This window comes from Melopsittacus undulatus, chromosome 4 (assembly GCF_012275295.1).
Source record: "Melopsittacus undulatus isolate bMelUnd1 chromosome 4, bMelUnd1.mat.Z, whole genome shotgun sequence".
Classification (NCBI taxonomy): domain Eukaryota; kingdom Metazoa; phylum Chordata; class Aves; order Psittaciformes; family Psittaculidae; genus Melopsittacus; species Melopsittacus undulatus.
The window spans coordinates 107,852,107-107,867,915 of record NC_047530.1 but is presented as its reverse complement, the minus strand read 5'-3'; the positions used below and the strand labels follow the sequence as shown (position 1 = coordinate 107,867,915).

At 46.3% G+C, this 15,809-nt stretch overlaps 1 protein-coding gene across 1 annotated transcript in view; it reads right to left on the bottom strand.

Annotated features, from left to right (window-relative positions):
* DMBT1 (deleted in malignant brain tumors 1) overlaps positions 1–15,809 on the bottom strand; it is a 58,090-nt gene that overhangs the window by 30,474 nt on the left and 11,807 nt on the right. Inside the window, exons 8-21 of the mRNA XM_034061359.1 lie at positions 7,661–7,972; positions 6,875–7,240; positions 6,090–6,476; positions 5,784–5,831; positions 5,302–5,613; positions 4,514–4,825; positions 3,729–4,115; positions 2,941–3,327; positions 2,121–2,521; positions 1,930–1,957; positions 1,776–1,793; positions 1,364–1,675; positions 1,056–1,103; positions 558–888 (exon numbers count right to left, since the gene is read on the bottom strand). Coding sequence (XP_033917250.1) covers positions 558–888; positions 1,056–1,103; positions 1,364–1,675; positions 1,776–1,793; positions 1,930–1,957; positions 2,121–2,521; positions 2,941–3,327; positions 3,729–4,115; positions 4,514–4,825; positions 5,302–5,613; positions 5,784–5,831; positions 6,090–6,476; positions 6,875–7,240; positions 7,661–7,972 — 3,649 coding nt within the window. The remainder of the gene's footprint in view (positions 1–557; positions 889–1,055; positions 1,104–1,363; positions 1,676–1,775; positions 1,794–1,929; positions 1,958–2,120; positions 2,522–2,940; positions 3,328–3,728; positions 4,116–4,513; positions 4,826–5,301; positions 5,614–5,783; positions 5,832–6,089; positions 6,477–6,874; positions 7,241–7,660; positions 7,973–15,809) is intronic.

The following is a 15,809-nucleotide window of genomic DNA, read 5'->3' as shown; positions in this document are numbered from 1 at the left end:
TGAAAGGAAGCAAGTGGTGCTGGGCCAAATAGCAAAAAAATATTGAAGAAAAGAAAGATTTCCCCACAAAATCAACACAGTCTGAAATCCATCCCCAGGAACATAATCAGACAGACATGGGAGAGATGCATGTAGGATTTAAACAGCACCCACAACAGCTTTTCCCAAAAGCATTACAATGCGCAAATGATATGATGCCAACATTTAATCTTGCAAATAATACATCTCAAAAGTAATGAACCATATAAAGGAAAATAGAACACGAACCTGGAGTAGTCACTGGTGGAGTGGTAACACTGGTAATGTTTGTGGCATCTGAAGAGAAGGAAAAGAAAGAAGCAGATGAGAAGACTGGAAGAAAGACTGAGGCCATAGATTCTTCCAGCACTGGGAATGTTGGCGTCAGCCCATCAGATGGACCATGGAAAGCTTAGTGATCTTGAAAGGCTGGTCATCCACAGTGCGAGCAACAAACAACACAATCTTTGACCACGTCTTCAACAAAGACCTAATTCTGGCCCACAGGAACCTGTTTTTGAAAGTGTCTTCAAATTTAGGAAAGAAAAGGAATAGTACCTGAGCAGATAACACCAGCATCTTCACTGTGGACACAGTTGTGGACACCCCAGCCATTGTGGCTGCACTGGAAGAGGGAGGACTCGTTCCCTGTGCAGCGCACATCATCCAGGTAGATGCTGCCCGTGCCTTGTCCAAAGTAGGCATTGGAAGTTGCAGCAACAGCAAAGCCACATCCCAGCTGCCTGCACACGACCTGGGCATCCTGCAGGTCCCAGCTGTCATCACAGACGCTGCCGTGGCCCCCATAGGTTGAAATCTCTACACGTCCCTGACACCGGTGTCCACCGTTCACCAGGCTCAGGGAGGCACCTGGCAAAGGAGGAGAAAGGGAAACCATGGGAAAAGCTCTAGGATTGCCACCCTCTGCTGTCTTTCCTGTCTCTGCTCTTCAATGGAGAAGACCAAACATCTCCCTCTGAGTCGCTGATGTTTAACACCAGAAGTGGCCAGGAAAACCATGAGAAATGGAGACCTACCTGGAGGAATGGCTGTTGTGGAGCTTTCTGTGGTTGAGGCTGTGGCATCTGTAGGAGAGAAAGAGAAAGAAGCAGTTGAGGATCCCATGAAGAAGCATGAAGGCCATAGGTTTTTCAGCACTGGAAATGTTGGTGTCAATCCATGAGACATTTGCAGTGCACATCTTGTGTGTCTGGGGAGGCTGGTTGTCCATGGTGGAAGCAGCAAAGTCAGAGTCTCTGAATATACTCTCCAAAAAAGGCAACTGTGCCAAAAAAGAGCCCTTTTCAAAACACTCCAGAAGTCTGCAAAGGAAAAGCAATGGTACCTGAGCAGATAACACCAGCATCTTCACTGTGGGCACAGTTGTGGACACCCCAGCCATTGTGGCTGCACTGGAAGAGGGAGGACTCGCTCCCTGTGCAGCGCACGTCATCCAGGTAGATGCTGCCCGTGCCTTGTCCAAAGTAGGCATTGGAAGTTGCAGCAACAGCAAAGCCACATCCCAGCTGCCTGCACACGACCTGGGCATCCTGCAGGTCCCAGCTGTCATCACAGACGGTGCCGTGGCCCCTATAGGTTGAAATCTCTACACGTCCCTGACACCGGTGTCCACCGTTCACCAGGCTCAGGGAGGCACCTGGCAAAGGAGGAGAAGGGGAAAACATGGGAAAAGCTCTAGGATTGCCACCCTCTGCTGTCTTTCCTATCTCTCTTCTCCCATGGAGAAGACCTAACACCTCCCTCTGAGCCACTCACTGATACTGCCACCAGAAGTGGCCAGGAAAACCGTGTGAAATGGAGACCTACCTGGAGGAATGGCTGTTATGGAGCTTTCTGTGGTTGAGGCTGTGGCATCTGTAGGAGAGAAAGAGAAAGAAGCTGTTGAGGAACCTGTGGAAAAGGAGGAAGGCCATAGTTTCTTCCAGCACTGGGAATGTTGGTGTCAGCTCATGACATCTGGAGTGCACATCTTGTTTGTATTGAGAGGTTGGTTGTCCATGGTGGAAGCAGCAAAGTCAGAGTATTTGAATACGCCCTCCAAGAAAGGTAACTATGGCCCCCAACAACCCTTTTCAAAACACTCCTGAATTCTGCAAAGGAAAAGCAATGGTACCTGAGCAGATAACACCAGCATCTTCATTGTGGGCACAGTTGTGGACACCCCAGCCATTGTGGCTGCACTGGAAGAGGGAGGACTCGTTCCCTGTGCAGCGCACGTCATCCAGGTAGATGCTGCCCGTGCCTTGTCCAAAGTAGGCATTGGAAGTTGCAGCAACAGCAAAGCCACATCCCAGCTGCCTGCACACGACCTGGGCATCCTGCAGGTCCCAGCTGTCATCACAGACGGTGCCGTGGCCCCTATAGGTTGAAATCTCTACACGGCCCTGACACCGGTGTCCACCGTTCACCAGGCTCAGGGAGGCACCTGGCAAAGGACGAGAAAGGGAAAACGTGGGAAAAGCTCTAGGATTGCCACCCTCTGCTGTCTTTCCTGTCTCTGCTCTCCCATGGAGAAGACCCAACACCTCCCTCTGAGCCACTCATTGATACTGCCAACAGAAGTGGCCAGGAAAACCATGAGAAATGGAGACCTACCTGGAGGAATGGCTGTTATGGAGCTTTCTGTGGTTGAGGCTCTGGCATCTGTAGGAGAGAAAGAGAAAGAAGCAGTTGAGGATGCCATGGAGAAGGATGAACGCCATAGGTTTTCCAGCACTGAAAATGTTGGTGTCAGCCCATGACATTTGCAGTGCACATCTTGTGTGTCTTGGGAGCCTGGTTGTCCATGGTGGAAGCAGCAAAGTCAGAGTATTTGAATACGCTCTCCAAGAAAGGTAACTGTGGCCCACAAGAACCCTTTTCAAAACACTCCTGAAGTCTGCAAAGGAAAAGCAATGGTACCTGAGCAGATAACACCAGCATCTTCACTGTGGCCACAGTTGTGGACACCCCAGCCATTGTGGCTGCACTGGAAGAGGGAGGACTCGTTCCCTGTGCAGCGCACGTCGTCCAGGTAGATGCTGCCCGTGCCTTGTCCAAAGTAGGCATTGGAAGTTGCAGCAACAGCAAAGCCACATCCCAGCTGCCTGCACACGACCTGGGCATCCTGCAGGTCCCAGCTGTCATCACAGACGGTGCCGTGGCCCCCATAGGTTGAAATCTCTACACGGCCCTGACACCGGTGTCCACCGTTCACCAGGCTCAGGGAGGCACCTGGCAAAGGAAGAGAAAGGGAAAACATGGGAAAATCTCTAGGATTGCCACCCTCTGCTGTCTTTCCTGTCTCTGCTCTTCAATGGAGAGGACCCAACACCTCCCTCTGAGTCACTGATGTTTAACAACAGAAGTGGCCAGGAAAACCATGAGAAATGGAGACCTACCTGGAGGAATGGCTGTTATGGAGCTTACTGTGGTTGAGGATGTGGCATCTGCAGGAGAGAAAGAGAAAGAAGCAGTTGAGGATCCCGTGGAAAAGGATGAAGGCCATAGTTTCTTCCAGCACTGGAAATGTTGGTGTCAATCCATGAGACATTTTCAGTGCATATCTTGTGTGTCTTGGGAGGTTGGTTGTCCATGTTGGAAGCAGCAAAGTCAGAGTCTCTGAATATACTCTCCAAAAAAGGCAACAGTGCCAAAAAAGAACCCTTTTCAAAACACTCCAGAAGTCTGCAAAAGAAAGGCTATGATACCTGAGCAGATAACACCAGCATCTTCACTGTGGCCACAGTTGTGGACACCCCAGCCATTGTGGCTGCACTGGAAGAGGGAGGACTCGTTCCCTGTGCAGCTCACGTTGTCCAGGTAGATGCTGCCCGTGCCTTGTCCAAAGTAGGCATTGGAAGTTGCAGCCACAGCAAAACCACATCCCAGCTGCCTGCACACGACCTGGGCATCCTGCAGGTCCCAGCTGTCATCACAGACGGTGCCGTGGCCCCCATAGGTTGAAATCTCTACACGCCCCTGACACCGGTGTCCACCGTTCACCAGGCTCAGGGAGGCACCTGGCAAAGGAAGAGAAAGGGAAAACGTGGGAAAATCTCTAGGATTGCCACCCTCTGCTGTCTTTCCTGTCTCTGCTTTTCAATGGAGAAGACCCAACATCTCCCTCTGAGTCACTGATGTTTAACAACAGAAGTGGCCAGGAAAACCATGAGAAATGGAGACCTACCTGGAGGAATGGCTGTTATGGAGCTTACTGTGGTTGAGGCTGTGGCATCTGTAGGAGAGAAAGAGAAAGAAGCAGTTGAGGATCCCTTGGAGAAGCATGAAGGCCATAGGTTTTCCAGCACTGGGAATGTTGGTGTCAGCACATGACATTTTCAGTGCACATCTTGTGTGTCTTGAGAGGTTGGTTGTCCATGGTGGAAGCAGCAAAGTCAGAGTCTTGGAATACGCTCTCCAAGAAAGGTAACTGTGGCCCACAAGAACCCTTTTCAAAACAATCCTGAAGTCTGCAAAGGAAAAGCAATGGTACCTGAGCAGATAACACCAGCATCTTCACTGTGGCCACAGTTGTGGACACCCCAGCCATTGTGGCTGCACTGGAAGAGGGAGGACTCGTTCCCTCTGCAGCGCACGTCGTCCAGGTAGATGCTGCCCGTGCCTTGTCCAAAGTAGGCATTGGAAGTTGCAGCCACAGCAAAACCACATCCCAGCTGCCTGCACACGACCTGGGCATCCTGCAGGTCCCAGCTGTCATCACAGACGGTGCCGTGGCCCCCATAGGTTGAAATCTCTACACGGCCCTGACACCGGTGTCCACCGTTCACCAGGCTCAGGGAGGCACCTGGCAAAGGAAGAGAAAGGGAAAACGTGGGAAAATCTCTAGGACTGCCACCCTCTGCTGTCTTTCCTGTCTCTGCTTTTCAATGGAGAAGACCCAACATCTCCCTCTGAGTCACTGATGTTTAACAACAGAAGTGGCCAGGAAAACCATGAGAAATGGAGACCTACCTGGAGGAATGGCTGTTATGGAGCTTACTGTGGTTGAGGATGTGGCATCTGCAGGAGAGAAAGAGAAAGAAGCAGTTGAGGATCCCGTGGAAAAGGATGAAGGCCATAGTTTCTTCCAGCACTGGAAATGTTGGTGTCAATCCATGAGACATTTTCAGTGCATATCTTGTGTGTCTTGGGAGGTTGGTTGTCCATGTTGGAAGCAGCAAAGTCAGAGTCTCTGAATATACTCTCCAAAAAAGGCAACAGTGCCAAAAAAGTACCCTTTTCAAAACACTCCAGAAGTCTGCAAAAGAAAGGCTATGATACCTGAGCAGATAACACCAGCATCTTCACTGTGGCCACAGTTGTGGACACCCCAGCCATTGTGGCTGCACTGGAAGAGGGAGGACTCGTTCCCTGTGCAGCGCACGTCGTCCAGGTAGATGCTGCCCGTGCCTTGTCCAAAGTAGGCATTGGAAGTTGCAGCAACAGCAAAGCCACATCCCAGCTGCCTGCACACGACCTGGGCATCCTGCAGGTCCCAGCTGTCATCACAGACGGTGCCGTGGCCCCCATAGGTTGAAATCTCTACACGCCCCTGACACCGGTGTCCACCGTTCACCAGGCTCAGGGAGGCACCTGGCAAAGGAAGAGAAAGGGAAAACATGGGAAAAGCTCTAGGATTGCCACCCTCTGCTGTCTCTCCTGTCTCTGCTTTTCAATGGAGAAGACCCAACACCTCCCTCTGAGCCACTCTCTGGCACTGCCACCAGAAGTGGCCAAGAAAACCGTGTGAAATGGAGACCTACCTGGAGGAATGCCTGTTATGGAGCTTTCTGTGGTTGAGGCTGTGGCATCTGTAGGAGAGAAAGAGAAAGAAGCAGTTGAGGATCCCGTGGAAAAGGATAAAGGCCATCGTTTCTTCCAGCACTGGGAATGTTGTTGTCACCCACGATATTTGGAGTGCACATCTTGTGTGTCTTGGGAGGCTGGTTGTCCATGGTGGAAGCAGCAAAGTCAGAGTCTTTGAATACGCTCTCCAAGAAAGGTAACTGTGGCCCACAAGAACCCTTTTCAAAACAATCCTGAAGTCTGCAAAGGAAAAGCAATGGTACCTGAGCAGATAACACCAGCATCTTCACTGTGGCCACAGTTGTGGACACCCCAGCCATTGTGGCTGCACTGGAAGAGGGAGGACTCGTTCCCTCTGCAGCGCACGTCGTCCAGGTAGATGCTGCCCGTGCCTTGTCCAAAGTAGGCATTGGAAGTTGCAGCCACAGCAAAACCACATCCCAGCTGCCTGCACACGACCTGGGCATCCTGCAGGTCCCAGCTGTCATCACAGACGGTGCCGTGGCCCCCATAGGTTGAAATCTCTACACGCCCCTGACACCGGTGTCCACCGTTCACCAGGCTCAGGGAGGCACCTGGCAAAGGAAGAGAAAGGGAAAACGTGGGAAAATCTCTAGGATTGCCACCCTCTGCTGTCTTTCCTGTCTCTGCTTTTCAATGGAGAAGACCCAACATCTCCCTCTGAGTCACTGATGTTTAACAACAGAAGTGGCCAGGAAAACCATGAGAAATGGAGACCTACCTGGAGGAATGGCTGTTATGGAGCTTACTGTGGTTGAGGCTGTGGCATCTGTAGGAGAGAAAGAGAAAGAAGCAGTTGAGGATCCCTTGGAGAAGCATGAAGGCCATAGGTTTTCCAGCACTGGGAATGTTGGTGTCAGCACATGACATTTTCAGTGCACATCTTGTGTGTCTTGAGAGGTTGGTTGTCCATGGTGGAAGCAGCAAAGTCAGAGTCTTGGAATACGCTCTCCAAGAAAGGTAACTGTGGCCCACAAGAACCCTTTTCAAAACACTCCTGAAGTCTGCAAAGGAAAAGCAATGGTACCTGAGCAGATAACACCAGCATCTTCACTGTGGCCACAGTTGTGGACACCCCAGCCATTGTGGCTGCACTGGAAGAGGGAGGACTCGTTCCCTCTGCAGCGCACGTCGTCCAGGTAGATGCTGCCCGTGCCTTGTCCAAAGTAGGCATTGGAAGTTGCAGCAACAGCAAAGCCACATCCCAGCTGCCTGCACACGACCTGGGCATCCTGCAGGTCCCAGCTGTCATCACAGACGGTGCCGTGGCCCCCATAGGTTGAAATCTCTACACGCCCCTGACACCGGTGTCCACCGTTCACCAGGCTCAGGGAGGCCCCTGGCAAAGGAGGAGAAAGGGAAAACGTAGGAAAAGTTCTAGGATTGCCACCCTCTGCTCTTTCCTGTCTCTGCTTTTCAATGGAGAAGACCCAACACCTCCCTCTGAGCCACTCTCTGGCACTGCCACCAGAAGTGGCCAAGAAAACCGTGTGAAATGGAGACCTACCTGGAGGAATGCCTGTTATGGAGCTTTCTGTGGTTGAGGCTGTGGCATCTGTAGGAGAGAAAGAGAAAGAAGCAGTTGAGGATCCCGTGGAAAAGGATAAAGGCCATCGTTTCTTCCAGCACTGGGAATGTTGTTGTCACCCACGATATTTGGAGTGCACATCTTGTGTGTCTTGGGAGGCTGGTTGTCCATGGTGGAAGCAGCAAAGTCAGAGTCTTTGAATACGCCCTCCAAGAAAGGTAACTGTGGCCCACAAGAACCCTTTTCAAAACAATCCTGAAGTCTGCAAAGGAAAAGCAATGGTACCTGAGCAGATAACACCAGCATCTTCACTGTGGCCACAGTTGTGGACACCCCAGCCATTGTGGCTGCACTGGAAGAGGGAGGACTCGTTCCCTCTGCAGCGCACGTCGTCCAGGTAGATGCTGCCCGTGCCTTGTCCAAAGTAGGCATTGGAAGTTGCAGCAACAGCAAAGCCACATCCCAGCTGCCTGCACACGACCTGGGCATCCTGCAGGTCCCAGCTGTCATCACAGACGGTGCCGTGGCCCCCATAGGTTGAAATCTCTACACGGCCCTGACACCGGTGTCCACCGTTCACCAGGCTCAGGGAGGCACCTGGCAAAGGAAGAGAAAGGGAAAACATGGGAAAATCTCTAGGATTGCCACCCTCTGCTGTCTTTCCTGTCTCTGCTTTTCAATGGAGAAGACCCAACACCTCCCTCTGAGCCATTCACTGGCACTGCCACCAGAAGTGGCCAGGAAAACCATGAGAAATGGAGACCTACCTGGAGGAATGGGTGTTATGGAGCTTTCTGTGGTTGAGGCTGTGGCATCTGTAGGAGAGAAAGAAGCAGTTGAGGATCTCATGGAGAAAAATGAATGCCATGGATTCTTCCAGCCCTGGTGATGCTTGTGCCAGCAATTCAGATGGCCAATGGAGAGCTTTAGGGTCTCAGGAACTGGTCATCCATGGTGGGAATAAAGAAACCCACTGTCTTTGAATATATCTCCAAAACAGTTAGTCTACAGGCAAAGAAATTCTAGTTCCTTGTTTGCCTAGTCATTGTAGGTTTAACATCCCTGGAATCATTTAAGGTGACTTTAGACAGTGCTCTGATCTATCTCCTAGCTGAAGTCATCTCCCAGTTCAAACCATCATATGGTTTATGATTCTTTGATTCTATGAAACTATCATTCTTGGTGTAAATGTCTGGTTTTAGTGAGTGTCTAAATTCAGCAATGGAAGTGATAAATTCAGGGGAGTTACATTTTCTTTAGAGAGATGCAACTTTTGGGTTATGTTGCATTCCACCTCAGAGCTTTGCTGTCTCCAGGTTTGCATGCCGTATGCATAGTAGCCCAAGGGCTGGCAGAGGGATTCCCTGCCGCGGTTCAAACATTTCACAGCACCATGCTCCTACGTGTCCTTCCTGCCACTGAGCATTTTCAGATGCCCGAGCTGGGATACTGACTAGTACTGCCCAAAAATAATGCATAGACAGAAAACATCAATAATGCAGATGCATGTGAAGACATTGGCATGGTGGCCATGGTCATGATACCTGTAATTGTAAAGAAGGGAAAGAAGCAAGTGAGGAACTTTTAACCTTAATAATGTTGTGAAGACTACCTCTCTCAGATCGATGACTCTCACTTAGCTGTCTTACAAATGAAAATAAGAACAGTGCTGAGGAGCCTGTTTCTAAGGAGATTCACTTGTTCCATGTGGTAACTAGTACAACAGCAGATTGAGACTCACCGCTTTGGACAAGACAGACAAAAGAGGTGTGGTGAAGATTTGTTGGAATAGGAGTTTTAGGAAAAAGACCTGTTGTATATTTTGCCCACTGACATTCATCCTCTGATGATATAGAGGCATCCTTCCCTCTAGGACATATTAGTAATCAATTTTAAAAACTTCTTCATTAATACCATATAGGATACAATATCTGTCTTACTATTATGTTTCCCTTAAATTGTATAAATTTAAATAAGTACTGGGTGGTTCCATGTGCATCAGCAAGGTTGAATTTGAAGTCCTTCAAAGCAAACATGCATCGCAGCTGAAGAAATTATATTCCCTCTTAGTTCCATGCTGAAAGCCACACACGTATAGGAACAAAGTATTTCAGTAGTTTTTTCATGGTAGTTTTTTTTTTTGTAAATTTGGTTTATACTGTGCTACAAGACATTACTGCAAACCAGAACAATAGTTATTTCATTGTGCTAAATTTACTTCAACATGGATAATAGTTAATCGCGATATCAATTTGGCATATCTTTAATAAGACAACATGATGCTACCTAATTTCAGTCTGGTTTGCTTCTAATCTTTGTACAAAGTTCGTTATACTAGCATGTGAATTCCATGTATGGAACCCGTGTAGAGGCATAAGATATCCCTTTTTTAACCACCTGTTTCAGAAGAATGTTCTTTAAAGATTATAAGTGGTTTACCTGAGACGGCATCCAGGAGCGCTGAATTAAAGAGGAACAACCAAAGAAAGTTCTTGGTGATGTCCATCTTGTCAAGAGATGCCAATAAAGCAGAGCATAAGAATTTATACTCTGCACTTGTGAAAAGGTGAGGGTCCCAAGGTCAGTCTGGTTCAGGTGTGTCTGATTTCTTATGCAATATTTTTATGACTGATCTTTACAGAATGGCTGTATATGAACATCAAAGTTTCAGCTTCCTGGAAAATTTGTCCTGCTGCCCATATTGTAAATTATCTTAACTGTTCGTGCAGGTCCAGTGTTACCTTTGGAACCAGACTAGTGAATCAATATGTTTCTTTGCCCCCACCATACTAGTTTTATTTATTTACTGCTTCTAGCTAATAACTTACTTAAGCAGATTGTAACATATTGTAAGCTGAGAGAGCAAATCCATAGCAGGCTTTTTTGATACATCCCTCAGCAAAGATCTCCAGTCTCAAGTGTTTATATTTCTTATAGTTTCCACTTGAAGTTACAGGCTGTTTTCCTTGCAACGAGTACACGAACTGCACATCATAAGTGGGACTATGTCAGGTATCAGAAGTAAATTAAAGCCAGCTATTTGCTATTTGTAACCTACCTAAAGTGGACCTCATCATGCTCTGCTTTACCAATGCCTTCCCTTAATCTTCTTCTATGTTCCTTAGCTGAATTTGTCAAAAAGGTTTCTTTCAATCCTTTGAATCACAAAGTTTATAAAAAGGGAAAGGAGTATGGGTTGAAGTAAAATCAAAATTCCTGTTGAACTGGTTTCCTTGTTTGGCCAATGAGAAGCCTTAATGGAGCTATTGATCGCTTAGGGCACAAAAGTCCATAATCCTGTCCTTCTAATCTGTTTGCTGGAGTCACTATATTGCACATCGACTGTTTCTCCTCATCTGATGAGGAGAAATACAAACCAGCTACAAAGAGGCCAATTGTTGGTCTAATATTCTACTCATTACACTTCTTCCAGGCTGTACCTATGTTTTAATTTTGGTTATGAGACAGATGGTAACCAAATCACAATAGTTGACGTAACTCATGATTTCTGCTCATATATTTCAATCTTCCTCCTATAGAAAAGCATAGCTTGGGTCTAGAAACAATGGGAATAAAGTCCTCTTTCTGTAAAAGTTCACAGAGCTAGAATAGAGGAAGGAAAGACAAAAGGCCAGAGTCCAGAATCAGAAGTTTTCAAAACAGCCGTTGAGAAGAGCAAACAAGCTGGAGGACAACGGTAAATACAACTGATTATATTCATGTGTTAATAATGAAATGTAAGCCTGAACATTGCTATTCACGGCTTGACTGTTCCCAACAAAAGCCAAAACAATACCATGTGCTCGGTGAGCTATCACACACGGTTATTGGGAAGGGACTATGGGGTTGTAATCCTGCCTCTAAATTCTTGAAAAATAAGACCATTGTACAGACCAAGTGTAAGCAGTTGGAAAGCAGTTTTGGAGAAAAAGGACTGGGGTTCCTGGTGAAAAAACTGACCATGATCCAGTAGCATCCTGGTGTTGCATTCAGAGAAGCGCTGCCAGCAGGTCTAGGGAGGTGATCCTCCCCCTGTAGTCAGCACTGGTGAGACACACTTGGGTTGCAGGTTCCAGTTCTGGGCTCCCCAGTACAAGAGCGACATGGACATACTGAAGGAAGCGTAGCCATTAAGATGACTGGGGAACTGGAGCATCTCTCATGAGAGTAGAGGTCCACAGAAGAGATGGTTCAGGGACATCTCATCAGTGTGTACAGAAACCTGATGGATTGGAGTAAAGACAGAGCCAGACTCCTCTCAGTGGTGCTTCATGGCAGGACAAGAAACAACGAGCATGAATGGAAATACAGTAAATTCTATTTAAATATAACAAAAAAGAGTGTCACCGTGAGGGTGGTCATGCACTGAATTGGTTCCCAGCAAGGTTATAGATTCCTTGATTCTTCAAGATATTCAAACCCAGCTGCACACACTCCTAAGCAACCTGTTTTCTCTGACCCAGCTTTGAGCAAGTAAATGGGTCATCCAGCCTTAGCTGGTCTACAACACCATGAATAGAAGATCTATGGATTATGTCAAGGAGATTCAAGAACAGAGGAGGACTAAATGTGCTGTAGTTAAATTTATCTACAACAATTAAATCTCCTAGTGTGGATCTTTAACATAAACTTGTCTTTTAGTTCTCGGCAGGCTTAACCAATTCCAGCTTACTGGTGCATTTATGACATTTACAGGAAACATTCTTTAACTTACATGAAAACACATGTCTTCAGGTTTGATAACAGGCACCTTTCCTTTGCAGCTGCTAAAATACAAGTGTCCTCTGTACAAAATACTCTCCTTTCTATTACACATACTGACATCATCAGAGCAGCAGGAAGTTTGCTACAAAATACAGTGCCATAAAAACCTGCAAATAACCTGATGTATGAGGCTGTGCTTCTGCTAGCATATCAACAGTCCATCACTGTTCTCACTTCAGTAATAAATGGAAACTAAAGCTTCAGTTCTTGACCACATATCACTGAGATAGATAGGATACGCAGGATTGGTTTTGGCTTACCGTAATACACAGGTTCTGGTGTCCTCAGCATAAAAAGGACATGAAACTGTTGGAACAAGTCCAGAGGAGGCCACGAGGATGATCAGGGGCTGGAGCACCTCCTGTATGGAGACAGGCTGAGAAAGTTGGGGCTGTTCAGCCTGGAGAAGAGAAGGCTGCGTGGAGACCTCAGAGCAGCCTTCCAGTATCTGAAGGAGGCCTACAGGGATGCTGGTGAGGGACTCTTCATTTGGGACTGTAGTGATAGGACAAGGGTTAAATGGGTTAAAACAGGAGAAGTTTAGATTGGATATAAGGAAGAAACTCTTTACTGTGAGGGTGGTGAGGCACTGGAATGGATTGCCCAAAGAAGTTGTGAAGGCTCCATCCTTGGCAGTGCTCAAGGCCAGGTTAGACAGAGCCTTGGGTGCCATGGTTTAGTGTGAGGTGTCCCTGCCCATGGCAGGGGGTTTGGAACTGGATGATCATAAGGTCCCTTCCAACCCTAACTATTCTATGATTCTGTGTCAGGCACACGAAACCTAAAGAAGTTTCTCTAAAAAATCAGCCTTAATTAACTCATGATCTCTTCTATCAGGTCTAAACTACTGAAGATGGAGTTTTCCAAACACAGCTGTCATTTTTAGTGACACTTTAAACTGTTGAAGAATATAGAAAATTCTTCTGTCTCCATTGATCAATCATTTTCTTTCAGTTTAAGTAAGAAAAAATAAATGATTTTTACTTACTATAAAACTCTATGTTCTGGATCCATGGACTGGTTTTCTGCTATGTGCTTCTTGCAAGAGGGAGCTTGAACACATCAGTCTTGACATTGATCCTTTGTATCTACCATGAATGCTCTGCAGGCCTTCAGTTCTTAGGTATGTTCCCATTCGTTTCATGCTGTGTGTGGATGGGTAATAACCCACCAGTATTTCTCAGGCTTTTACTCTGCTTTGCTTTGACCCTACAACAGGAGAAAATTCAATTATAAGTCTAAGAAAGTGGCAAAAACAAGTATCAGAAATCTCACGAAGGTTTATATACAGGTGAAATAAATCTGTGCCTAAGTCTAACATTTGCATAGTGTCTTGGTTGAGTAGGGTCTCTTATCCAGAAAACAATATACAAAAAACTAAAGTTTCGAATTGCAGCAACATACCTCACCTATGGTTGTAAGCACATTTGTATCTAAAATCTGGGTACAGCCACACTGGACAGCATAGAGTGATTTTTCTTCCCTTGCTCAGACTTAGGCAGAAATATAGAGACTACACAGCTGCTTGATGGTTTCCTTGAGGCTGGGGATTTCAGGCACCTATATAATTCTGCATATGCCTATATAGCAGCTGGTGGTCAGCCACGTGGCTGACTGCCCCTATCTGGTATGTGGAGTTGAGCATGTCCTTAATCCTTTCGTAGAGCTGTTTATATTTCTTATCCAATAATATATATATCAAAAGATGAAACCTTTATAAACAGATACTTACAAATTTTATCTGAATATATGTTCAAGTCATGCACTACCAACTTCAGTGGCAGACCACACCATTAGATTTGGTCATGCTTAAACCAGCAGTTCAATATTGCTTCTTTTACTGTCCCTAGCAACTACCTCCTTATTTTAATAGTGAACCATTTTACGCTATTTTCACCTCTTACACAGCTTTACTGTATTTGTTTTCTCATTGCCCACTCCCCTATTTGATTTAAAATCTTCTGTAGATCTCTGTTCTGTTCATCTCTATTTCCTGGGCACTGCTTCTGTCTTCCACTATCTGGCAGCTGCATCCTTTCCTACTGATTTATATCTGATTTATATCTGATCCGATATTTATATCTGATCCTCAAGCCCTGCTTTTACCTTCCAGCCTGTTTTTATACTCCTCAATTCTAACCATCCTTAAGTCTTTGAAGCATTTCTACTTTAGTGATTTTTAGTCTTTCAAGTAATGACAGTTTCCTTTCTAAGCTTTACTGAGATATCAGATATATATCAGATATGAGGTTAGAACTAGATGATCTTTAGAGTCCCTTCCAACCCAAACCATTCTGTGATTCCATGTGGGGGAGCCTAAGGCAGCCAGCTATTGAAAGAGAAGGTGTCAACCAAGATGACAACTTGGTTCCAAGACTTCCAACTCTTCTCAGCGTTACCATCTGTTCACTTTCATGCCCTTACCTTGCCTTTAAATGAGAAGGACCAGCAGGAAGGAAATGGTGCTGCTAGTTGCCAAACGGATTGAATTGCATAAGAAAAGTCATCACTTCACATGCAGAAATACCTAGATAAATGAAAAGCTACATGCGCTCAGAACAGAGAGAGTCCATCAGAGGGTTGTACTGCAGGTGTCTGCTGTGTGATTTACACAGAAGCCCAAATAAAGTAATACACGTTTCTTTCCATGTGAGAGATTATTTCAATATAAGACACAGAAGTCAGTCATTTATCAGTTTCACACGTTCCCTTCCCAGCACCAGCCAATTAAGTGTTGCTCAACTTTTACTCTACTTTATAGCTGGTACAAACTGATAAATATCAAAGACCTTCTACAGAAAGCTAAAAGTGACCTGCGCACACCATTTAGTCCAAATGCTTTTAACTGTTCCAGCTCCTTCCAAGAACGTGTTTCCATGTCTGGTTTTAGCTAAGCCTCCACATTTTCCCCTTTTGTTCTCTCAACTTGACAATGGCCTGTTTCTGAAAACTTTTAATGACCTTGTGAACTTTGAGAAGTATTTAAAAGTAGTTCTATGGCCACAATACATTATTGTAAAGGAACTTCATAGAATCACAGAATAGTTAGGGTTGGAAAGGAACTTAAGATCATCTAGTTCCAACTCACCTGCCATGGGCAGGGACACCTCACACTAAACCATGTCACCCAAGGCTCTGTCCAACCTGGCCTTGAGCACTGCCAGGGATGGAGCCTTCACAACCTCCAAGGGCAACCCATTCCAGTGCCTCATCACCCTCACAGTAAAGAATTTCTTCCTTATATCCAATCTAAACTTCCCCTGTTTAAGTTTTAACCCATTATCCCTTGTCCTGTCACTACAGTCCCTAATGAATAGTCCCTCACCAGCATCCCTGTAGGCCCCCTTCAGATACTGGAAGCTGCTATGAGGTCTCCACGCAGCCTTCTCTTCTCCAGGCTGAACAGCCCCAACTCTCTCAGCCTGTCTCCATACAGGAGGTGCTCCAGTCCCTGATCATCCTTGTGGCCTCTTCTGGACTTGTTCCAACAGTTCCATGTCCTTTTTAGGTTGAGGACACCAGAACTGCACACAGTGCTCCAGGTGAGGTGAGGTGTTACAAGAGAAACTTCTGTTCACCCTATATACCTGCCAGAACTTGTAATCATTCAAAAAATACCTCAAAGCTGTTTTTCCTCTGATTAAACAGAGAAATATAAAGAAAAAGCTGA